This window comes from Microtus oregoni, unplaced genomic scaffold (assembly GCF_018167655.1).
Source record: "Microtus oregoni isolate MIOR12 unplaced genomic scaffold, Mior012 000029F_ref0000214, whole genome shotgun sequence".
In the NCBI taxonomy this organism is placed as follows: Eukaryota; Metazoa; Chordata; class Mammalia; order Rodentia; family Cricetidae; genus Microtus; species Microtus oregoni.
Window position 1 is genome coordinate 13989912 of NW_024543088.1, and position 26660 is coordinate 14016571.

The 26660-nt window shown below is 39.1% G+C and overlaps 1 protein-coding gene across 1 annotated transcript; it reads right to left on the minus strand.

Moving 5' to 3' along the window:
- Positions 1–474: 474 nt before the first annotated feature.
- Positions 475–26660, minus strand: LOC121464705 (gastrula zinc finger protein XlCGF49.1-like). Its single transcript, XM_041677727.1, has 5 exons — positions 26517–26660; positions 25251–25388; positions 13209–13335; positions 12616–12711; positions 475–1980 (listed from the first exon to the last, which is right to left on the minus strand). The coding sequence occupies exons 4-5, from the start codon at positions 12622–12624 to the stop codon at positions 1342–1344; spliced, it is 648 nt and encodes a 215-aa protein (XP_041533661.1). The 5' UTR covers positions 12625–12711; positions 13209–13335; positions 25251–25388; positions 26517–26660; the 3' UTR covers positions 475–1341.

The window sequence follows — 26660 nt, forward strand, 5'->3', positions numbered from 1 at the left end:
TTCAATTATACAAAGTTTAAAGTAATCTATGTAGTGTGTCATTCTCTGTCCTACCAGTTCCCAAATGACAGGGAGACTACTTATTATGAATGCTTGGCCTTAACGTAGGCTTGTTTCCAATAGTAGGTCTAATAACCTAAATTAATCCATAGTTTAAGCCTACACTCTGCCACACACCTCACAAGCTCCTTCTTCCCTGTTTACTAGCAACTCACCTGCAAGACTCAATTTTTCCTCCTACTTCCTCTCTCTGCCCAGAAGTCCTGTCTATACCTCATGCCTAAATATTGTCCATCCAATCTTCCTATTAAATCAATCCCACCAATCCATTTCTACTGTACACACATCCTGTGACAAATCTACATCTATTTTATGACATATTTTCATTGTTGCTGTCACTATTGGAAGAGTTCACACTTATGATACCCAGCCATTAGAGAATAAACTATCAGAACAAAAACAATACAATAAAAATTGGTCAAAATGCTTAACAGTTTTATTGCAAAGGCACAGAATATAATACAAGCTGATATTTATTTAATATCACAAAAATCACAGGAAAATAATCTTTACACAGAGCATAATCTCATTACATAGGCAACCATATACCAAGAAAGTAAATATGCATCAAAATCTGAAATAGTATGACACTGGATTATTTTAAAGACTTATTTATTTATTTATTTATTTATACAGTATCCTGACTATAGGCCAGAAGAGGGCACCACATCTCATTATAGATGATTATGAGCCACCATGTAGTTGCTGGGAATTGAACTCAGGACTTCTGGAAGAGCAGTCATTGCTCTTAACTGCTGAGCCATCTCTCCAGCCCCCAACTGGATGTTTTTTAACACATTTCTAAACATACAGTCAAGAAATGTTATTGCTTAATTTACTCCTACTAGAAATATTTACTTATTTATAATAGTTAATGCATGAATGGTATGTTTACAACAATGATGTATAAATTCAGTTTACAACAAATGTTTAATGACAATAAAGTTCAAATTTGGATACAATGTTTCTAAATTTATAAGAACTTAAAGCTGTCTAAGTATTCACTAAGCTTTAAAAATTAATTGAAGGATGTGAGTCTCTGTAATATCTTGGTTAATGTATGAAGAACTGTACAATGAATTATTGTGAGGTATACTAAGAAATTTTATGAAATGTACATCATATATGAATTTTGTGATGCTTTCTAAGACTTGATTTTGTGTTAAAGGACTTGCCACATTTTTTACATTTGTAAGATTTGTCACCATTATGAAGTCTACCGTGAGCATGAAGAGCTAAGATCTCGGTAAAGGACTTGCCACATGCTTGACATCTGTAAGGTTACTCACCAGTATGAATTCTCTGATGATTATGAAGTGTTGAGACATGGCCAAAAGACTTGCCACATTTTTGACATCTGTACGGTTTCTCACCAGTATGAATTCTGTGATGACTGTGAAGATTTGAGACCCTGGTAATGGACTTGCCACATGCTTGACATCTGTAAGTTTTCTCACCAGTATGGATTCTGTGATGACTGTGAAGAGTTGAGGCCCTGGTTAATGACTTGCCACATTCTTGACATCTGTAAGGTTTCTCTCCAGTATGGATTCTGTGATGATTATGTAGAGTTGAGACATGGGCAAAAGACTTGCCACATTCTTGACAGGTGTAAGGTTTCTCACCAGTATGGACTCTGTGATGTCTGTGAAGAACTGACACCTGGGTAAAGGACTTGAGACATGCTTGACATATGGAAGGTTTCTCACCAGTATGGATTCTCTGGTGAGCTTGGAGATTTGCATGATGGGTAAATGATTTGCTATAATCTTTACACTTGTATTCCTTCTCTTTGGGATTAATTCTCTTATGCATAGTGAGGCATACACATCTGTATAAGCACCTTCCACATTCCATATAGTTGTTTTGACTTTCTTCATTTTGATTGTTTATATAATGCTTCTCTTGTTTCTGTTCATGCTGGAACAAAAATAAAGGTGTATGTTATAATAAAAAAATTCTCCTTACAATTATTGTGTATGTATTGGCTCTTAGGAAAAACAGACTTATTCTATGTGTTTAAATAATGATAAAGCCATATTGTGAATTGGTGTTTTGGGAATTTGTTCCTTCAAGATGGAGGAGGGTCATCCGTCTATCTGTTGCTTTCATTGGTTAATTAATAAAGAAAGCTGCTTGGCCTGATAGGGCAGAACTTAGATAGGCGGAGTGACCGAACAGAATGTTGGGAAGAAGGGAAGTGAAGCAGTCGCCATGACTCTCCTCTCTGAGATGGATGCAGATTAAGAATATTCCTGGTAAGAAACCACTTCATGGTGCTACACTCATTAGAAATGGGTTAATCAAGATGTGAGAGTTAGCCAGTAAGAAGCTAGAGTTAATGGGCCAAGCAGTGTTTAAAAGAATACAATTTGTGTGTTATTATTTCCAGGGCTAAGCTAGCCATGCGGGATCCAGGCAGGAATGCAGCCCGCAGCTCCTACTACAGATACCATAAGGTCAAAAAATAAATACAAATAAATTCCCAAACTAAACATTATTGGCAAAAAGAATGTATAAATATTCCACTGAGTGGTATCTTGGTATCCATCAACTACTCGGTATGGGGATTTCTTGTAAGAGTGACTCTTATCCCAGTTCATAAACTAATTTTTCTTGGGGACCTGTGGTCTATTGGAAATAGCTTAGGTAGACTATAATAGCTTGAAGAAGATCAAGAAGTGATGAATAGTACAGGAAGAGATCAAAGGAACTTTATATGCAGATGCAATGAATTTAGGTTTACAGACTCTAGGAACTCCACCAAGAATCTACTACAACTGAAATAAACGTAATCAAAATTAAGGGGTGCAAAATTAGGTAAAGATTAGAATTAAATGCTTTCTTTTTGTTAAATTTATCTTTCTTGATTCTTTGACAAGTTGGAATAGATGAGTTAACTTATGTTAGTATCTACAATTTGATTTTATTCATCAATATATCAGTTTTTCAACCATATAATTACAGTACAAATTCTGATTATATAACTGTGGAATAATTTAAAATTGTGGATAATACCCCACACATATAGTTTTACTTTTCATGATTGTTTAAACTATAGTGAGTTTTCTGTTTGTTTGTATCTATATGTTGCTGAAGACTGTCTTTTTGAGATCTTCAAGAATTGTGTTAGAAATTTGATGGGATTTTCACTGAATTAGTACATTACTTTCAATAAGATATTCATTTTTACTACATCAATTGACCAATCCTTGAGCAGGGGAATTTTTTCTATCTTCTGATATCATGTTCAATTCATTTCTTTAATCCTGAAGGTTTTTATAAGGGTCTTTCACTTTTTTATTTCAAATTACCCCAAACTATTTTCTGAGGCTATTGTAAAAGATATCGTTTCACTGACTTCTATTTAAGTCTTTTCTCATTTTTATATAGGAGCGCTACTGCTTTTCTTAGTTAATTTTGCATCCCTTAATTTTGATTCAGTTTATCTCAGTTGTAGGAGATTTTTGGTAGAGTTCTTAGAGTCTGTAAACCTAAATCATAGCATTTGTTACTTTGATCTCTTCCTTTACTATTCATCACTTCTTGATCTTCTTCATCCGTGTTACTGTTCTAGCTAAGATTTCAAGTGCTGTATTGAATACATATGGAGAGAGTGAGTACCATTTAAATGGTTCCCTGTTTTAGTGGAAAGGTTTGAATATCTCGGTTTAGTTTGATGTGGGATACAGGCTTGCTGTAAATTGTGTCTTTCCTTTGGAGGTAAGTCTCTTGCATCCCTAATCTCTCCAGGACTTTTATCAAAATGGGTTATTAATTTTGTCAAAGGCTTTTCTGAATCTAATAAGATAAACATCTGGAATTTGACTTTCAGTTTGTATAAGTGGTAGATTACATATATTGGTTTTAAATTGTTGACCTACTATATGTCTTGAGATGAAGCCTACAATAGATCACCTTTAATGATATGCTATTGGATTCAGGATGAAAATATTTTATTGAGCCTTTTGGGGCATAGCGCCTCCCTGCCCAGCCTGCTAGGACGCTGGGACCGAATACGAACCAGGAGGACAAAGGGATGGCCGGTAGCTCCTTTGTTCCCATAGCCTGCCCGCAGCGAGCAGGGTGGGCCCTTTGTTCGCGAGCTAACCAGGCAGCGCGGAGTTTCGATCTGGGCACCGAGTGAAACATCATTGTGGTGAGTGAGTGCTGCGGCAGCTGGGAACATACCTCAGCCCGCCCACACTTCCAGGCCATCCTACAGGGGCTATACTGCCCAAACCGCCTCTCTATTCCTATCCCATTCAGCTTACATCCAGATCCCCACACCCCCTGTCTCCCTCCCTCTCTCCCTCCTTTGGGGCATAGCGCCTCCCTGCCCAGCCTGCTAGGACGCTGGGACCGAATCCGAACCGGGAGGACAAAGGGGTGGCCAGTAGCTCCTTTGTTCCCATAGCCTGCCCGCAGCTAGCGGGGTGGGCCCTTTGTTCGCAAGCTAACCAAGCAGCGCGGAGTTTCGATCTGGGCACCAAGTGAAACATCATTGTGGAGAAAAATCTCTGGGGAGTGACATCACTGGGAAGGTACATCAGTGGGCAAGAAGACCTGATCCTGTAAAAGAAGATCCAAAGGGGAATATTGGGAGGAAGAGATGGGCAGACGCCAATGCAGGAATTCTCCCAACAATCTGAAAAACAACACGAAACCACCAGAAGCCAGTGACCCCACAACAGGAGGACATGAACACCTTAATCAAGAAGAAGTAGAAAAAACTGACTTCATGAAAGTGATTGACACCCTTAAACAGCATATAAAAAACGCCCTTATGGAAATGGATGAGAAGTATAATAGAAAGTTCGAGGAATTGAGTAAATCAGTGAATGATACCCTAGGAAACCAAGGAAAAACAATCAAGCAGATAAAGGAAACAGTTCATGACTTGAAAACTGAAATGGAGGCAAAGAAGAAAACACAAACAGAGGGCCGGCTGGACATGGAAAATCTAGGTAAACGAATAGAGACTACAGAATCAAGTATAACCACCAGAATACAAGAGATAGAAGAAAGAATCTCAGATTCTGAGGATAACATAGAGAAAATAAACATTCTGATCAAAGAAAACAGCAAGTCCAACAAACTCTCATCACAAAACATTCAGGAAATATGGGACACAATAAAAAGACCAAACCTAAGAATAATTGGAGTAGAAGAAGGAGAAGAAGTGCAGCTCAACGGTACAGAAAATATACTTAATAAAATTATAGAAGAAAACTTTCCCAAACTGAAGACAGATGTACCTATGAAGGTTCAAGAAGCATACAGAACACCAAATAGGCTGGATCAAAAGAAAACATCCCCTCGCCATATAATAATCAAAACACAAAATATACAGAATAAAGATAGAATATTAAGAGCCGCAAAGGAAAAAGGCCAAGTTACTTATAAAGGTAAACCTATCAGACTTACACCTGACTTCTCTATGGAAACCATGAAAGCCAGAAGGTCCTGGATAGATGTACTGCAGAAACTGAGAGACCATCGATGCAAGCCCAGATTACAATACCCAGCCAATCTTTCGTTCACTATAAATGGAGAAAATAAAATTTTCCAGGATAAAAACAAATGTAAACAATACGCAGCCACAAATCCAGCCTTACAGAAAGTAATAGGAGGAAAATCACTAACCAAGGAGTCCAACAATGACCACAATAACTCAGACATCTAGAGACTCTTCACCAGCGCAAATCAAAGAAGGAAAACACACAAACCCTACTACTAAAAAAGTGACCGGAGTTAACAACCACTGGTCATTAATATCACTTAATATCAATGGGCTCAACTCACCTATAAAAAGGCACAGGCTAAGAGATTGGATAAGAAAACAGGATCCAACATTCTGCTGTCTACAGGAAACACACCTCAACCACAAAGACAGGCACCTACTCAGAGTAAAGGGCTGGGAAAAGGCTTATCAAGCAAATGGACCTAAGAAACAAGCAGGTGTGGCCATACTAATTTCTAACAAAGTTGACTTCAAACTTAAATCAATCAGAAGAGATGGAGAGGGACATTTTATACTCATAACAGGAACAATTCATCAGGAAGAAGTCTCAATCCTGAATATCTATGCCCCTAATATAAAAGCACCCACGTACGTAAAAGAAACATTACTAAAACTCAAGGCAGACATCAAACCGCACACACTAATAGTAGGAGACTTCAACACTCCTCTCTCACCAATGGACAGGTCAATCAGACAGAAACCTAACAGAGAAATTAGAGAATTAATGGAGGTAATGAAGCAAATGGACTTAACAGACATCTATAGATTATTCCACCCAAAGAGGAAAGAATATACCTTCTTCTCTGCAGCTCATGGAACCTTCTCGAAAATTGACCATATACTTGGTAACAAAGCGAACTTACACAGTTACAAAAAAATATTAGTAACCACCTGTGTCTTATCAGATCACCATGGATTAAAGTTAGAATTCAACAACAATGCTACCCCCAGAAAGCCTACAAACTCATGGAAACTGAACAGTCAACTACTGAACCATACCTGCATTAAGGAAGAAATAAAGAAAGAAAGTCTTCCTTGAATTCAATGAAAATAAAGAAACAACATACTCGAACTTATGGGACACTATGAAAGCAGTCCTGAGAGGAAAGTTCATAGCACTAAGTGCCCACCTAAAGAAAACAGAGAAAGCACATACTGGAGACTTAACAGCCCACTTGAAAGCTCTAGAAAAAAAAGAAGCAGACTCACCTAGGAGGAGTAGAAGACTGGAAATAATCAAATTGAGGGCTGAAATCAACAAAATAGAAACACAGAAAACAATCCAAAGAATCAATGAAACAAAAAGCTGGTTCCTGGAGAAAATCAACAAGATTGATAAACCCCTATCCAAACTAATCAAACGACAGAGAGAGAACACGCAAATTAATAAGATCAGAAATGAAAAGGGGGACATAACCACAGACACAGAGGAAATTCAGAGAGTCATTACATCTTACTACAAAAGCCTGTATGCCACAAAACTGGAAAATGTAAAAGAAATGGACGCTTTTTTAGATAAATAGCATTTACCAAAACTAAACCAGGACCAGGTGAACAATCTAAACAGACCTGTAAGTCGCGAAGAATTAGAAGCTGTTATCAAAAACCTCCCTACCAAAAAAAAGCCCAGGACCAGATGGTTTCAATGCAGAATTCTACCAGAACTTCCAAGAAGACCTAATACCTATACTCCTTAATGTATTCCACAATATAGAAACAGAAGGGTCATTACCAAATTCCTTTTATGAAGCCACAATTACTCTGATAACAAAACCACTCAAAGACTCAACCAGGAAAGAGAACTACAGGCCAATCTCACTCATGAATATCGACGCAAAAATCCTCAACAAAATACTGGCAAATCGAATCCAAGAACACATCCGAAAAATTATCCATTATGATCAAGTAGGCTTCATTCCTCAGATTCAGGGCTGGTTCAACATAAGAAAATCTATCAATGTAATCCAGCATATAAATAAACTGAAAGAAAAAAACCATATGATCATTTCATTAGATGCTGAAAAAGCATTTGACAAAATTCAACATCCATTTATGTTAAAAGTCTTGGAGAGATTAGGGATACAAGGGTCATACCTAAATATAATAAAAGCTATATACAGCAAGCCGACAGCTAACATCAAATTAAACGGAGAGAAACTCAAAGCCATCCCACTTAACTCAGGAACACGGCTAGGCTGTCCACTCTCGCCATACCTCTTCAATATAGTGCTTGAAGTTCTAGCAATAGCAATAAGACAACATAATGGGATCAAGGGGATTCGAATTGGAAAGGAAGAAGTTAAACTTTCGTTATTTGCAGATGATATGATAGTGTACATAAGCGACCCCCAAAACTCCACCAAAGAACTTATACAGCTGATAAACAGCTTTAGTAATGTGGCAGGATACAAGATCAACTCCAAAAAATCAGTCGCCCTCTTATACACAAAGTATATGGAAGCAGAGAGGGAAATCAGAGAAGCTTCACCATTCACGATAGCCACAAACAGCATAAAATATCTTGGGGTAAATCTAACCAAGGAAGTGAAAGATCTATTTGACAAGAACTGTAAGGCATTGAAGAAAGAAATTAAAGAGGATACCAAAAAAATGGATGGACCTCCCTTGCTATTGGATTGGAAGGATCAACATAGTAAAAATGGCAATTCTACTTAAAGCAATTTATAGATTCAATGCAATCCCCATCAAGATCCCATCAAAATTCTTCACAGATCTGGAGAAGACAATAATCAACTTTATATGGAAAAACAAAAAACCCAGGATAGCCAAAACAATCTTATACAATAAAGGATCTTCTGGAGGCATTACCATCCCTAACTTCAAACTCTATTACAGAGCTACAGTAATGAAAACAGTGTGGTATTGGCATAAAAACAGAGAAGTCGACCAATGGAATCGTATAGAAGACCCGGATTTTATCCCACAAACCTATGAACACCTCATTTTCGATAAAGGAGCTAAAAGTATACAATGGAAGAAAGAAAGCATCTTCAACAAATGGTGCTGGCACAACTGGATGTCAACCTGTAGAAGAATAAAAATAGACCCATATCTCTCACCGTGCACAAAACTCAAGTCCAAATGGATTAAAGACCTCAAATCAGCCCGAACACACTGAACCTGATAGAAGAGAAAGTGGGAAATACCCTACAACAGATGGGCACAGGAGATCGCTTCCTATGTATAACCCCAGGAGCACAGACATTAAGGGCAACATTGAATAAATGGGACCTACTTAAACTGAGAAGCTTCTATAAAGCAAAGGACATGGTCACTAAGACACAAAGGCAACCTACTGACTGGGAGAAGATTTTCACCAACCCCACAACAGACAAAGGTCTGATCTCCAAAATATATAGAGAACTCAAGAAACTAGACTTTAAAATGCTAATTAACCCAATTAAAAAATGGGGCACTGAACTGAACAGAGAATTCTCAACAGAAGAAGTTCAAATGGCCAAAAGACACTTAAGGTCGTGTTCAACTTCCTTAGCAATCAGGGAAATGTAAATCAAAACAACTTTGAGATATCATCTTACACCTGTCAGAATGGCTAAAGTCAAAAACACCAAGGATAACCTTTGCTGGAGAGGCTGTGGAGGAACGGGTACCCTCATCCATTGCTGGTGGGAATGCAATCTTGTGCAACCACTGTGGAAGTCAGTGTTTCGGTTTCTCAGGAAATTCGGGATCAACTTACCCCTGGACCCAGCAATACCACTCTTGGGAATATACCCAAGAGATGCTTTATCAAATGACAAAAGCATTTGTTCAACTATGTTCATAGCAGTATTATTTGTAATAGCCAGAACCTGGAAACAACCTAGATGCCCTTCAATGGAAGAATGGATGAAGAAAGTATGGAATATATACACGCTAGAGTACTACGCTGCGGTAAAAAACAATGACTTCTCGAATTTTGCATGCAAATGGATGGAAATAGAAAATACTATCCTGAGTGAGGTGTCCCAGACCCAAAAAGATGAATATGGGATGTACTCACTCATAATTGGTTTCTAGCCATAAATAAGGGCCACGGAGTCTACAAGAGGTGAACCTAAAGAAGCTAAGTAAGAAGGTGAACCCAAGGAAAAACATATAGTTGTCCTCTTGGCTAAGGGAAGTAGACCAAATTTCCGGGGAGAAAATGGGATCTTGGGGATGGGGTGGGATGGGGGTAAAGGGAGATGGGGAGAGAAAAGGTAGAAGGGAAGGAGGGGGGACCTGGGAAACAGGAGAATTGGGATAAAGGAAAGGTGGATAGGGGAGCACGGAACCACAATTCTTACTTAAGGGAGCCAGTTTAGGGTGGGCAAGAGACTTGACCCTAGAGGGGCTCCCTAGTGCCCAAGATGAGGTTCCCAGTTAGTTCCTTGGGCAGCTGAGGATTGGGAACCTGAAATGACCCTATCCTAGAGCAATACTGACGAATATCTTGCATATCATCATAGAATCTTCATCTGGTGATGGATAGAGATAGAGACAGAGACCCACACAGGAGCACTGGACTGAGCTCCCAAGGTCCCAAGGAGGAGCAGAAGGAGGGAGAACATGAGCAAAGAATTCGGGACCACGAGGCATGCATCCACCCACTGAGACAGTGGAGCTGATCTAAGGGGAGCACACCAAGGCCAGCTGGACTGTGACCGAAAAAGCATGGGATAAAACCGGACTCTCTGAACATGGCGAACAATGAGGGCTGATGAGACACCAAGGACAATGGCAGGGGGTTTTGATCCTACTTAATGTGCTGGCTTTGTGGGAGCCTAGCCAGTTTGGATGTTCACCTTCCTAGATATGGACGGAGGGGGGAGGACCTAGGACTTACCACAGGGGGACTGCTCTGTGGACTGGAGAGGGAGGGGGGGGAGAGGAGTGGGGGAGGGGGAGAAGGGTGGGAGGAGGGGGAGAAGGGTGGGAGGAGGGGGAGAAGGGTGGGAGGAGGGGAAGGGAAATGGGAGGCTGGGAGGAGGTGGAAACTTGTTTTTTGTTTATGTTTTTTTTTCTTCTTTTCGCAATAAAAAAAAATTAAGAAAAATATTTTATTGAGGACTTTCATAAATGTTTTCAATGAAATTGGCATATCTTTCAGTTACTTTTTGTGTGTATATATGGTTTAGGTATCAGGGTAACTATCTTCACAAAAGAATTCAGTGTTCTGCTGCTTTAATTTTGTAAAATAGTTTGAGGAATGCTCATGCTAAGTCAAGAAGAATTATTAAGAGATAAAAAGTACCTCCTACTACCATTATTCTGCTGCTTGGATACAGTATTTAATTATTCCTGATGTCTTATTGGTTTACCCACAGAGATTTACATCTCTAGTCCTTCATTCCCATTGCTTCTGGTGAATTTTGATAACTAAAATTGACTCACAGGTGGACATGGGACAAACAATAAGAAATCTTTTAGTTCTAACTAGTATGTTTATGTCAAACCCATTCCATGGAATGTTCAGAGCTCATTCAGGACAGAGTGATAATGTTAAGGCCAGGAAGGCATGAATGACTATAAAAATAGTAGTGCTTTCTATACTACATGACAGTTGCCCATATGAACTCAGGTGATTAGGAAAGCATGCATCAGCCCAAGCAAGCTTAAGCCAGATTAAAATTCTAAGAAGAAAGCCTGAGGGGATTTGAAGACGTAAAATTTGCTGGGAAGTTCCTATCATCTGAAAGATGTTTGGAGAAAGGGCATAAAGTTTATTTTAAAAATGTATAATTCCTGATAGTTCAACCATATTGCAAGTCATATTCAATACCCAGGACTGTATGGGAATTACAGACTGAACTCAGTATAAATAAAGATGAGAAAAAAATCAAAGATATCTGCTGTAGGAAATCCCACAGCCAGTAGCCTTTAGTTACCCACCCACTTGGGCGTGGCCTCTTATACTATTTTTGCAGATGTAAAGAGTGCTTCTGGCCTCGGTTGCTGTTCTTCATTCCAGCAGAGGATTCTGATTTGTGAGTCTATCCCTAAATAATTAAACATCTATTATTCTTAATTCTGAGCTAGTGTGGGATTTCTTTTGAGTATCCTTCATCTGGCGCCCAACATGGGACACAAACCATAGACCCTAAAATTAAGAGTCTCATGCTCTACCAACTAAGAAAGGGCATTAAGTCAAAAATGTGCAACTCCTGATACTTCAACCATATGCAGGCCATTCTCCACACCCAGGATTGTATGGAAATTACAGATCGAACTCTGAGTATAAATAAAGATGAGAAAAAAATCAAAGATATCTGGAGGAAGCAGAACATGGGAAGAGTTGGGAAGCTGAATATGATCGAAAGTCATTGTGAGGCATTCAAAATAATAAAAGTATATATGAATAATAAAAGTATATACAAATTTACTTCTCCAAGAAAACTCAAATATAGGTAGAGATGAAACACAAAAGAAAACACAACCTTTATGTGGAAAGTAACATTATAAATTTTGATATTAAGAGATTTTCAGATGATATTAAAATAGACCAATAACATGTATGGATAAACAACTCTTAGTTTCTAAAGAATATTTTGCAGAAGTAGAAAAAGTTATCTTTTAAATTCTGTAGATTCTAACATAAAGTACAAATTCTACAATTTTCCAAAATGAGTTTAACAATAAAATTTGTATTTTCTGATTTTATGTGATACTACACAATAGTGAAAACCATGTAATACTATCATGAGTGCAAACAAACACACATGAACTTAAACAGAGAAATATTCTTTGAAACAGCATGACAAGTTTTTATGCTAATTTTCATCTCAATATTGTTCATTTCAGGGCCTGGTGGCATTTGAGGATATGACAACAAATCATATTACTTCTGATTTATACCATAATTTAAGTATTCAAAGTGAATTTTTAGGTCATTTCATGTGAATGAGGCTTATAAAGTAATTTGGGACAATTATTCACTGTGAAGTTTTATACCATTTCAGGTAAAGATCTTTGCAAACCCTACTTCACAACAGAATTCCTCCATGTGAAAATACTTTGTTGTGGCTTACCTTTTTCATTGCCTTCTTTCTTTCCTGTGTTCACATTCCAGGGCTCTTTGCTTTGTTCAAGGGAGCTGATCAGGTCTGGTTTTGACACTGAAATACCTGAATATTGGAAGAGACACATGAGCAAACTTGGAATAATAGTAAAACACTTGGGTTTCTAATGAACCACAATACTATATAAGATGGCATGTAACATAAAATTCGAAATATGATTACCTAGTTGCTATCACCCTATATTTTAAAATACTCAAAAGCACTTTTTAAATGTTCTGCACTTTGAGTTTCTTTGTAAATTACTACTGAATCTAAATGCAAATATGTTGTGAATCATTAAGTTACAAATCAATATATAATCTATGGTGTTTCTGAAAAGTAAAATGTATTATAAATGTTTGAATGATGAATGCCATCTCCAGGAGTCAGGAGTATATTGACAAGATAAAGTTACACAAATCATTGTGTTCTAAATGATGAACTCTAAGATTTTTATTAAACTGACATATGAAAGTGAGGCAGACAATTCAGACATAGATGTAAAACACACTTGTAGGAAACAATTATGATAAAGAAGGAATCATGAAAGAAAGAAATCTCACCCACAGAGACCATGTTACTGTAGTTCCCCAACATGATTTCCCTGTACAAAGCCCTCTGTGCAAAGTCGAGGCAGTCCCACTCATCTGGAGAGAAATCAATTGCCACATCCCGGAATGTCAAGATTCCCTGTCATGAAAGAAAAGATTTATCAAGATCCCAGGTACAAATTTCATTACTTAGACTAAGGATATAGGAATTTATTTCAAAACTTTAAGTGTTCTTGATTAGCATTATTCTAAAAGACATGCTCCAAAATATAGTCTACACTAAAAATCTTTGTGCTGAAAATATTAAGCCAAGGACAAACTTAAGCTGTAGATGTACAGGCAGAAAAGGGGTATGTGAATGGGAGCCAGACTATCTTCATGTGAAGTTCCAGCCTTCACCATTTAATGGCATCTATTATTATTGCAAACTGTCTCTTTCGGAATCACATGTTAAATAAACATGAGCTGTAAAGTTGCAACCATGCATGCATGAAGAGCTGTCAAATGAAAATATGCTAAAAGTAAGATGTGGAGCCAGGGATAGAATTGTCATATCCAAGAATTAAGCAGATATTCTTACTGCAAAATACTTCAATGACAACAGTGGGAAAGGCCATGCATGATAGAGCTGATACCTGTGTGTGGCAAGCTGGGAAGACACTGACTTCTAATGCCTTAATAAGTATTGGGAACACTGTGGGCAGATTAATAAAGGACAAATGAGGTAGACTGCACAGCTGATGCATGACTCGAATCAGCTGACGTCCAAAGCTGACGCTCCCCTGAAGCTACAAGGCTCCATCATTGCTTCAAGAACACAGTATGAGTATGAGACCTAAAGTACAATAAGTTACTCATCAAAATTTACTAAGGAAACAAAAAAAAATGTTGATTCAACAACTCTGGGAACAGCAGTCCCATAAATTTGATTTTTCTACATTAGAGCTAACATTACAAACTGCACCTTGCCCTTCATATATTTTTCTACAAGAAATCTCATGGGGAAGATAGGAAGAAAAGGACAAACCACCAAGGACATGCCCTGTTTGACAGTGTAGTTATATTACTCATTATACAGTTCCTTCTTGTCTTTCTCACATTCTAGTTCTTGAACATACCCACTCTCAGTTAACTACATCGTAATTATTTTCTTTTATGTTTCATATTGTTTTACTAGGTTTTATGTTTTTTTCTGTATGTTTCTGTAGTAAACAATTTTCTTCCACTCTTCCAGTTAAAATCTGTATAATTTACTCTCATTCCTAAATTATTTTCTCTGCCACCTTCCAACCTTCTCCTCTCACATTATTACTGCAGTCCTTCATAGTTTTACTGATTTTTAAACACTGTGGATACTATAATACAGCTATAGTTTTCATCAATGTGCATTTTTCCCTTGATTTATCATTAGTTGGTTTAATACTGATTTCTATTTTAAACTAAATGATATTAGTTTCTAATAAGAGCAGTAAATTTAATAAGACATGATCTAATATCATTATTTTTGGTCAATTCACAGTATCAGAAACTACAACATTGATTGCAAGTGTTTATTGTAAAAAGTCACTTGTTTGGTTCAAGGCCTTTGCTTTCTTCTATACTATGCATGCTAAGCCCTCACTGTGACTCTTCTTGTATACCCTGATGTTGCCATGTGTTGTAGCAACCTTGCTTTAAAAGAATACATAGGTATTTTCACAATGGGTATATTCAGCATTTGGGGTTGTTCTATAACTTATTAATCTACACTTAGATTATCTTGAAAAAGCCTCGTGTCACAGAGAAAGTGATTTTGGAAACAGATCTGGAAAGCTCATACCTATGTGAGACATCTATATTACCTCCAAAGACGAGGGAACCTTGCGAGAGAGATATGGGAAAGCACAAAGGAGCAAGAGGGTTTGGAGGAGTAAATATAAATGCTATGTTCTGGATATGACAGTCAATAAAATATGAACTTTAAACCAACAGACACAAAATACCTGTAGAAAACTGAAGTTTTAAATATTCCCTTCTGGATAGAAGAGGGGCTTATGAGGGCTTATAGAGTATACAGAGTCATAAAATAAAGTTAATGCTTTTTAAAAAAGGGTAAAGTCTTTTAAGCGACAGAGTACAGATAATCATAGATTAAAGGAAGTAAAAAAAATAAGACACATAAAATGGAAAATTTACAGAGTCTGGATTCTATATATCATTGTGTTTTCTTTAAATTTTTTGACTGTGAAGGAACTAAGTACAGAGAGACTTTTCATTGTATGTGCTGCTAAGCTAATCCAGCATGTATATTATAAAGGTATCATGACTTTCAAATCTGGGTCTAAGAATATGGTGCTTTGGAAAAGAGGTTCTTCTTTTGTTTTCACAGAAGGTGAGAACCTGTGGATTGCTTCTACACCAATATGGTTTTATGGACCAAGGCCTCCTGAAAGGTTGCTATGAACACCGTCAAAAAATTGTTTCATCCAACTGCTAGCACTCATGATATACAATAAAAGATCTGATTAACAGTGCCCCCATACAGCATGAAGCAATTTGGAGAGAAAAAACTATGCCCATATTCCCAAATATTGTTTATAAATGCTCTTTTACATTTAAAAAGGGATATGATATAGATATGAATAATTTACACTGGTATAAATTTTGATTTATGTATACAAATTTAAGGTCAATTTTGTTATATGTATTTGTGATCTTGATTAAGGTATTGTGATTGTGTAGCTCATTTATTAATGTAATAGATAATTAAGAAATATAAGTTAATAGATAATCTCTATAATAGTCAAGTTTGTTGTTAGATTTTCTAGATGTGCATTTCAGATAGATAGACATTCTTCATATCTTTCAAAGACTACAGAATATGGCATTTAAAATGTTTTAATAACTTAGGACTTTTTATGACAGTGAGACATGTCTGCTCCTGGCAGCACTAAGCTACTTCCTGAGGAAGATGGGCATCAAAGAGGCTCCTCATGGAGTTGGTTATCCATTTGGGCAGGAAACTGCTCTTGCCTGAACTGCTTCACTGGACATAAAGTACCCACAGAGAGATGACTGCTGAACTTGCCTAAAGGTGAGATGATCCTTTGGGGTTCCTGCTTCATGAAAGAGTCTGCGAGACATTCTGCAGGACACAAAAGAAAGTGACTTGAACTGTCTTTAAATTTTACGGCTTTATGGAAATGTCTGCTGGATACTATGGGCCTGTGGGCTGAAGATGGATGCCCCAACAGTACAGGAGAACTTTGGGTGAATGTCCAGGCAGCGAGATGTCTCAGTCAATTCTAGAGTTTTGGAAGTTGTTTATAATGCACTTCCTGTTTACTTAGGTAATATTACATCCTTCTGGAGTCTTTGATGGAGTAGAAGAATTTATAGTTCTCCTTAGTTATAATAAAAGATAAAGTAAATATAAATACTATAACTGTAATTCTTATTTGATACCTGTTTTGTTATATGTAATTTGTATGTTAAAGTTAAAGCCTAATTTCCCTTTTAAACAGAAAAGGGAAAATGGTGTAGGAGGTCTTTCAGTTTATGTGTTGCTTTCATTGGTTAATCAATAAAGAAACTGCTTGGCCTGATAGGGCAGAACTTAGGTAGGTAAGGAGACAGAACTGAATTCTGGGAGGAAGAAAGCAGAGTCAGAGAGAAAGCCGCCATGAAGACGCCAAGTCAGACATGCTGAATCTTTTCCGATAAGACACAACCTCGTGGTAATAAACAGATTATTAGAAATGGGTTAAATCAAGATGGGAGAGTTAGCCAATAAGAGGCTAGAGATTATGGGCCAGGCAGTGATTTAATTAATACAAATCTGGGTGGTTATTTTGGGTGTGTGCTAGCCAGGTGGCCAGGATCAAAAGCAGGCCTTCTCTCCTTCAACAGATTCATACCTACCACCATGCACAAAACTCAAGTCCAAATGGATTAAAGACCTCAATATAAATCTGAATACACTAAACCTGACAGAATAGAAAGTGGGAATTAACCTTCAATGCATGGGTATATGAGATCACTTCCCAAATATAAATATAACATCATGAACACAGACAATGAGATAAAAACTAAATAAAATGGACCTCTGAAACTGAGAAGCTTCTCTAAAGCAAAGGAGTCAATAAAACAAAAAGCCAGCCTACTGAACAGTGAAAGATCTTTATCAATCGCACATCAGAGTACTGATCTCCAGAATACATAATGAACTCAAAAAATTAGATATCAAAATATCACATAATATGGTTAAAAATGGGGTACAGAACTAAACATTGAATTCTCAACAGAAGAATCTCAAATAGTTGAAAGACGCTTAAGGAAATTTTCAATGTCCTTAGCCATCAGGAAAATGCAAATCAAAACCATCTTACACTGGTCAGAATGGCTAAGATCATAAACACCAATAATTGCTTATGCTGGTGAGGATGCAGAGTAAGGGAAACACTTGTCCATTTCTGCTGGGAATGTAAACTTGTACAACCACTCTGGAAATCAGTATGGCGGTTTCTCAGAAAATTGTGAATCAACCTACCACAAGACCCAGCATCACTACTCTTGGGCATATACCCAAATAATGCTCAACCATACTACAAAGACATTTGTTAAACTATGTTAATAGCTGCATTATTCGTAATAGGCAAAACCTGGAAATAACCTACATGCTCCTCAACTGAAATATGGATAAAGAAAATGTGATACATTTACATAATGAAATACTACTCAGCCATAAAAAACAATGACATATTGAAATTTGCATTTTAATGGTAGAACTAGAAATATGTGTGTATTCATGTATATATATATATATATATATATATATATATATATATATATATATAACCCTGGAAGGGGAAATAGACAAGATCTCCTGATAAAAATGGAAGCATGAGTCTAGGGGAATAAAGGAAGGCAGAAGGGAAGGAGAGGGGAGAAGAATGGATGAGGAGAATTTGAGGGAACTGCATGTTCAAGAAGGGAGGACAGAGATGGAAAACAAGGAGATAGCTTAATTGAGGGAGCCATTATGGGGCTAGAAAGATAACTAGCTCTAGAGAAATACCCAGGAATCCACAACAATTACCCCAGCTAAGACCCTAAGCAACAGTAGAGAGGATGCCTACACTGGCATTGCCTTGTAGTCAGATTGATGACTATCTTAAACATCATCAAAGAACCTACATACATCAACTAATGGAAACAGATGCAGAGAACCACAGCAGAGCATTGGGCTGACTTTCCAAAGTCCAGTTGAAGAGAGGGAAGAGTGAGAATATAAACTAAGAGGTCAAGGCTATGATGGGGATACCCACTGAAACAGCTTACCAGAGATAATGGAAGGCGTCTAACTCTCGCCTGGCAGCAAAGGAACCAGCATAGGACCAAACTATGCCCTCTGAATGTGGGTGACAGTTGTAATGGCTGGGGCAGATTGTGGGGCCACTGGCAGTGAGACAAGGATTTAGTCCTACTGCTTGTTCTGGCTTTTTGGAACCTATTCTCTTTGGAGGGATACCTTGCTCAACCTAGACATATCGGGGAAAGCCTTGGTCCTGCCTCAAAGCAATGTGCTAGTTTTCGTTGACTCCCCATGGGAAAATGTCTTACCCTCTGTGAGGAGTAGATGAGGGGTAAGATGGGGAGATAGGAGGGTGGAAGATGGAGGGAGAACAGGGCAGGGTTCCCTGCCCTCTCTTAAGGAGGGAGAGGGAGGGAGGAGGGTGAGTGGGGGAGCGGGGGGGGGATGAGAGGAGGGAAGGAAGTATAAATTTTTGAATGAAAAAAAATTAAAAATTGAAAAAAAAAGAGGAAGATAACCACATGCCCATCCCCCCCACAAACATACACAGTCCTCTACCTCTACTGGATTGAAGCATATATTAACAAGTAAAAACCGAGGCAGCATATACAGGTCATGTACAGTTCTACACCAAACTTAGTACTGGAACCGAAATGAAATAAGAGGTGGACACATGCCCAGATCCCTAGCCCAGAAGCAATCTCTGACTGATAACCCCTTGCAAATGAAAATTTGGTTTGCTTCAAGGAACTGTCACTAGGATAAAAATCTACTCTCAAAGGTAGGCTGCATGCTGAGACTCAGAAAACTCAACAGCATCTTGGAAGTTCCTTGTGTCATAATGTCATCTCAGAACTTTACGTCTTTTCTTTCCCTTATAATTTATTTTATTTATAAATTTTCTTGTCAGATGTTACCCTAAAGGATATACATATATTACAGTTTCAGTTGAGTGTTTTAGGGAATTCATGACCTTAAGAAGTCGTGGATCTCTGAATCCATATCTGTTTCTTGTGACTTTTCTTGGGCTACTTTTCAACTGATTGTTTGGTTTTTCCTATTATTCTGTGTTAGTTCTGTTTTATCTTACTACATCATATTATATTATATTATTATATTACATTTTGTGTCATTATTCTACCTTAGTTTGTTTTCTATTGAGAGACAGAAAGGGGGATGATCTGGATGGAAAAAGGTATGGGGATTAATTGGGAGTCGTAGAGGGAGAGAAAATCATAATCATGAAATTAAGTGAGGAAAAATATCTATTTTCAATAGAAGGAAAATTAAAAATAACAAACCTATAAAACATACCTATTTTTCTGAAATCTAGACATGAAAACAATTGTGTTCATGGGGGGAAATGTGGGGAGATCTCATGCAAGGGAGCCTCCAATGCAAGGGAACAAATCAAAATAATTAGGGACAGGTTCAGTTTCTGCATAAAATTTGATATTTATGTTCATCAATTGGCAATGCTTCAAAATAATTACTACTGATAACTTGAATCCAATGCATCCTGGCTACAGAATGAAACACTATATACAACACCAGAAACACAAAAGCTAAACTATTGATCTCTGAAGTGGTAGACATTGTAGCAGAGAACCAAGTACAGGTGAATGAAGTCAACATCAATACATTAAGATGAACTGATGGCAGCTTTTCACACAGAGTCACATCATTATTGTAGTGATAGTGATTGCCCACGAAAGAAATCATGGAAACTGTAGTGTGAATATAACAGCACCAGTTTTTTTTTAATTTATTTATTTATTAAGGATTTCTGCCTCCTCCCCACAACCGCTTCCCATTTCCCTCCCCTCCCCCGATCAAGTTTTTATGTAAGTATAAGCTACATGTATCATCCACATTCTAGATTCTCAAGGGAATGCTGTATATGTAGTTTTGTTTTCCACAAGAATATGACATTTCCCTCTTTGGGCACATAATATCACCCAGCTCAGCCTGTCTGGGCGCTGGGTCAGAATCCTCAGGGCAACCAAGCGGGCGGGAGTTCCTTTGTTTCACTAGCCTGCCTGCACCAAGCAAGGTATGCGCTTTGATTGCGAGCTACCCAACCAGCACGGAGACCTGATCTCGGTGCCAGGAGAGCCAACATTGGGGTGAGTTTCTGACCCCACGGCAACAGCCTGGGACAGGGAACTCAGAAGTTCCTCAACCCCCTGTCCTTCTTGGGCTCTCTGCAGGGCCTCTACTCCCTGCATACTGCATCTTTCTTCCTATCCCACGCAGCTTGCATCCAGAACCCTACCCACTTCGGCCCCCCTGCCCTCTTTGGGCACATAACATCACCCAGCTCAGCCTGTCTGGGCGCTGGGTCCATATACTCAGGGCAACCAAGCAGGCGGGAGTTCCTTTGTTTCACTAGCCTGCCTGCACCAAGCAAGGTAGGAGCTTTGTTTACGAGCTACCCAACAAGCAAGGAGACCTGATCTCGGCGTCAGGATAGCCAGCATTGGGGAGAGCCATCATTGGGCACGGAGATCTGATCTCGGCCCCAGGAGAGCCATCACTGAGGAGAGCCATCACTGGGAAGGTACATCAGTAGGCAAGGAGACCTGATCCTGTAAAAGAAGATCCATACGGGAGCATTCAGAGGAAGAGATGGGCAGGCGCCAATGCAAGAATTCACCCAACAATCTGAAAAGCAACATGAAGCCACAAGAAACCAGCGACCTCACAATGGGATAACATAAACACCTTAATCAAGAAGAATTATTAAAGATTGACTTCATGAAAGTGATTGACGACCTTAAACAGCATGTAAAGAACGTCCTTATAGAAATGGATGAGAAATGTAACAGAAAGTTTGAAGAATTGAATAAATCAGTGAATGATACCCTAGAAAACCAAGGAAAAACAATCAAACAGATAATGGAAACAGTTCAAGACTTGAAAACTAAAATGGAGGCAAAGAAGAAAACACAAACAGAGGGCCGGCTGGACATGGAAACTTAAAGTAAACAAACAGAGTCTACAGAAACAAGCATAACCAACAGAATACAAGACATAGAAGAAAGAATCTCAGATTCCGAAGATACCATAGAGAAAATAAACACACTGATCAAAGAAAACAGCAAGTCCAATAAACTCTCATCACAAAACATTCAGGAAATATGGGACAAAATAAAAAGACCAAACCTAAGAATAATAGGAGTAGAAGAAGAAGTGTAGCTCAATGGTCCAGAAAATATATTTAATAAAATTATAGAAGAAAACTTTCCCAATCTAAAGAAAGATATACCTATGAAGGTTCAAGAAGCATACATAAAAACGAATAGGCTGGATTAAAAAAAAATCCCCTCGCCATATAATATTCAAAACACAAAACATACAGAATAAAGAAAGAATATTAAGAGCTGCAAAGGAAAAAGGCCAAGTCACTTATAAAGGTAAACCTATCAGACTTACAACTGACGTCTCCATGAAAATCATGAAAGCCAGAAGGTCCTGGATGGATGTACTGCAGAAACTGAGAGACCATGGATGCAAGACAAAAAGGCAACCTACTGACTAGGAGAAGATCTTCACCAACCCCGCAACAGACAAAGGTCTGATCTCCAAAATATATAGAGAACTCAAGAAACTAGACTTTAAAATGCTAAATAACCCAATTAAAAATTGGGGCACTGAACTGAACAGAGAATTCTCAACAGAAGAAGTTCAAATGGCCAAAAGACACTTAAGGTCATGCTCAACCTCCTTAGCAATCAGGAAAATGCAAATCAAAACAACTTTGAGATATCATCTTACACCTGTCAGATTGGCTAAAATCAAAAACACCAATGATAGCCTTTGCTGGAGAGGTTGGGGAGGAAGGGGTACCCTCATCCATTGCTGGTGGGAATGCAAACTTGTGCAACCACTTTGGAAAGCAGTGTGGTGGTTTCTCAGGAAATTTGGGATCAACCTACCTCTGGAACCAGCAATATACCCAAGAGATGCCCGATCATATGACAAGGGCATTTGCTCAACTATTTTCATAGCAGCATTATTTGTAATAGCCAGAACCTGGAAACAACCTAGATACCCTTCAATGGAAGAATGGATGAAGAAAGTGTGGAATATATACACATTAGAGTACTATGCTGCAGGAAAAAAACCAATGACTTGGGGGCTGGAGAGATGGCTCAGAGGTTAAGAGCATTGCCTGCTCTTCCAAGGGTCCTGAGTTCAATTCCCAGCAACCACATGGTGGCTCACAACCATCTGTGATGGGGTCTGGTGCCGTCTTCTGGCCTGCAGGCATACACACAGACAGAATATTGTATACATAATAAATAAATAAATAAATATTAAAAAAAACAAAAAAACAATGACTTCTCGAATTTTGCATGCAAATGGATGGAAATAGAAAATACTATCCTGAGTGAGGTAACCCAGACCCAAAAAGATGAACATGGGATGTACTCACTCATAATTGGGTTTTAGCCATAAATAAAGGTCAGTGAGTCTATAATTTGATATCCTAAAGAAGCTAAATAAGAAGGTGAACCCAAAGAAAAACATATAGCTATCCTCCTGGGTATGAGAAGTAGACAAGATTGCCGGGCAAAAAAATTGGGATCTTGGGGGGGGGTGGGATGGGGTAAGGGGAGATGGGGAGAGAAAAGTGACAAGGGTAGGATGGGGGGAACTTGGGGAAACGGGATGATTGGGATAAAGGAAGGTTGGGTAAGGGAACAGGGAAGCACATATCTTAATTAAGGGAGCCATCTTAGGGTTGGCAAGAGACTTGGACCTAGAGGGGCTCCTAGGTTCCCGAAGGCGAGGTCCCCAGTTAGTTCCTGGGGCCGCTGAGGATAGGGAACCTGAAATGACCCTATCCTATAGCCATACTGATGAATATCTTGCATATCACCATAGAGCCTTCATCTGGCGATGGATGGACATAGAGACAGAGACCCACACTGGAGCACCTGACTGAGCTCCCAATGTCCCAAGGAGGAGCAGAAAGAGGGAGAACATGAGCAAAGAAGTCAGGACCATAAGGGGTGCACCCACCCACGGAGACAGTGGGGCTGATCTATTGGGAGCTCACCAAGGCCAGCTGGACTGTGACTGAAAAAGCATGGGATAAAACCGGACTCTCTGAATATGGCGGATAATGAGGGCTGCTGACAAGCCAAGGACAATGGCACTGGGTTTTGATCCTACTTCATGTTCTGGCTTTGTGGGAGCCTAGCCAGTTTCGATGTTCACCTTCCTAGACCAGGATGGAGGGGGGAGGACTTTGGACTTTCCACAAGGCAAGGAACCCTGACTGCTCTTCAGACTGGAGAGGGAGGGGGAGAGGAGTGGGGGGAGGGAGAAAGGAGTGGGGGACATGGATATTAATTCACACATCTACAAAAACCTGATTTTTGACTAAGAAGCAAAGAATATCAAATGGAAAAATGAAAGCACACTTAACAAATGGTGCTGGCATAACTGGCTATCAACTTATATAAGAATGAAAATAGACCCATATCTATCACCAAAAAACTTGCACAAAACTCAAGTCCAAATGTATCAAAGACCTCAACATAAAGCCAGCCACACTGAACCTCATAGGAGAGAAAATGGGTAGTACACTTGAATGCATTGGTACAGGAGACCACTTCTTAAATATAACCCCAGGAGCACAAACACTGAGAGAAACAATTAATTAAATGGGACCTCCTATAACTGAAAAGCTTCTGTAAAGCAAAGCACATGGTCAACAAGACAAAACGACAGCCTACAGAATGGGAAAAGATCTTCACTAACCCCACATCAGATAGAGGTCTAAGCTCCAAAATAAACAAAAAGCGCAAGAAATGGGTCATCAAAAGAACAAATAATCTAATAAAAAAAAATGGAGTATAGACCTAAACTGAGAACTCTCAACAGAAGAATCTAAAATGGCTGAAGGATACTTAAGAAAATGGTTGACATCCTTAGTCATCAGAGAAATGCAAATCAAAACAACTCTGAGATTCCATTTTATACCTGTAAGAATAGCCAAGATAAAAATCACTGATGACAACTTATGCTGGAGAGGTTGTGGAGAAAAGGGAACACTCCTGCATTGCTGGTGGGAATGCAAGCTGGTACAGCCCCATTGGATGTCAGTGTGGCAATTTCTCAGAAAATTAGGAAACAACCTTTCTCAAGACCCAGTAATACCACTTTTCGGTATATATCCAAAGGATGCTCAATCATGCCACAAGGACATATGCTCAACTAGGTTTATAGCAGCATTGTTTGTCATAGCCAGAACCTGGGAATAACCTAAATGCCCCTTGACTGAAGAATGGATAAGGAAAATGTGGTTCATTGACACAATGGAGTACTACCAGCAGAAAAACATAATGACATCTTGAAATTGGCAGGCAAATGGATCGATCTAGAAAATATCATATTGATTGAGGTAACCCTGGCCCAGAAAGACAAATATATGTACTCACTCATAAATGACTTTTAGATATACAGCAAGCAAACCCAGACTACAATTCACAATCCTAGAGAATCTAGACAACAATGTGGACCCTAAGAGAGACACAGATGGATCTAATCTACATGGGAAGTAGAAAAAGACAAGATCTCCTGAATAAATTGGAAGCATGGGGACCATAGGAGAGGGTTGAAGGGGAAGGAAGAAGCTTGGAGAGGAGCAGAGAAAACTGTATAGCTGGAAAAAATAAAAAAGTATTTAAAAAAAAGAAAAGAAAATCCTTGCCAGAAACATCTGCCGAGCCCTGACAAGAGATGCTTACTGTGATAGGTTGAGCTCAAATCTCAATTTTTTTCACCACGACACCATAAAGTTCTTGTAGGATACACATAATTCTTGTATTTTTTCCAGCACCTGATGGCCCATATACTAGGAGGTGAGGAAAGTCACCAAACTGAACCTAGCGAAGAAAGAACAAGGCATTTTACTTCGTCGAACCCAGGTGCTCCAGGTTAAACTACTTCTAAAGCACTAAGGTATTTTGTTCACTATCTGACTCCAATAGAAAATTTATCAAACTCTCATGTTTGCTTTCTCTGGGCACTAATTTAATCTAACTTGCACGCACAACACAGAACATGCAAGGCACAACACTAAATGCTTAAAGGCAGGAACTCCCTCAGCAAGCTCTCTGAAGGGCACTTTCAAAAATGAGGGCTGATAGGAATGGGGAACTGATCTCTGTGACTGAGACAGATGCTTGTCTTGCCTGGGTTCCCAAAATGATTTTCTTGCTAAGAAGGGGGTACACTGATTCCCTTGCAAGTTCATTTGGGGGGTACAGGAAGACTACACATAAGGGATGCTATGGGAAAGAGTGTGTTATCAAACAGCAATAAGACAATGACATCAAACTAAAGGGCACTGTGGGCATGGGGGCTTGATCCGATGAGAAGATGTAGACTTTAAAAGTAAATTCATTAAGGCGTAGGAATAGTATACTAACCCCTGTCCTAAGAATATAAACAAGTAGCCACAGGAATCAATAAAATGTGTCCATCCTATGGCTAGGAAACTTAACCTTGAAGCTACTGTAAAAACCGGTGTGCAGACACATGAAGTATAATGCTCGATTTTTATATATTGCACGCATTATAAGAACAACAACAAAAAAGACAACTAAAACATATCTTCCACTTCCCTCCCGATTCTTCCAAAAACTCTCATATGGAGGATAGAGGCACTAGGTAAAATAAGTCCTCGTTTTCAGAAAGGACTTAGCTGTGATTCCAAAGAGGCTAGCAACTACGAACAGGGTGCAGGGCACTGTCCCCTCCATCAGCCCGCCATCTAGCTACCTGCAGCAGGAGAGCCTGTCGGCCCCATCCCTTCCTACAACCGGGGTTTGCAGCCTCCGCCAGGTCCGCACCCCAAGCTCACGGAACCCCGGGCAGCCGAAGCAGCACTCCGAGGAACTTGTCACTTTGGGTCCCCCTAAGCCTGCAGCGCCCGCCTTCTCACTCCCTTATCCTTGGGCTTTTCAGGAAGTGGCGGAACGTGCCGGCCTCCGCCGTCCCGGACTGCTCACCAGGTTGCTCAGCTGCACCGCCTGTTCCTTGTGATAGTCCAGCCGGGCGAGGGAGCGTGGCCGCTATTTGTCCACCCAGAGGCTCAAGGCTGCTGGAGTCCCACCGGTGCGCCAGCCAGCTAGACGAGTTTCCCGCGAGCTCCA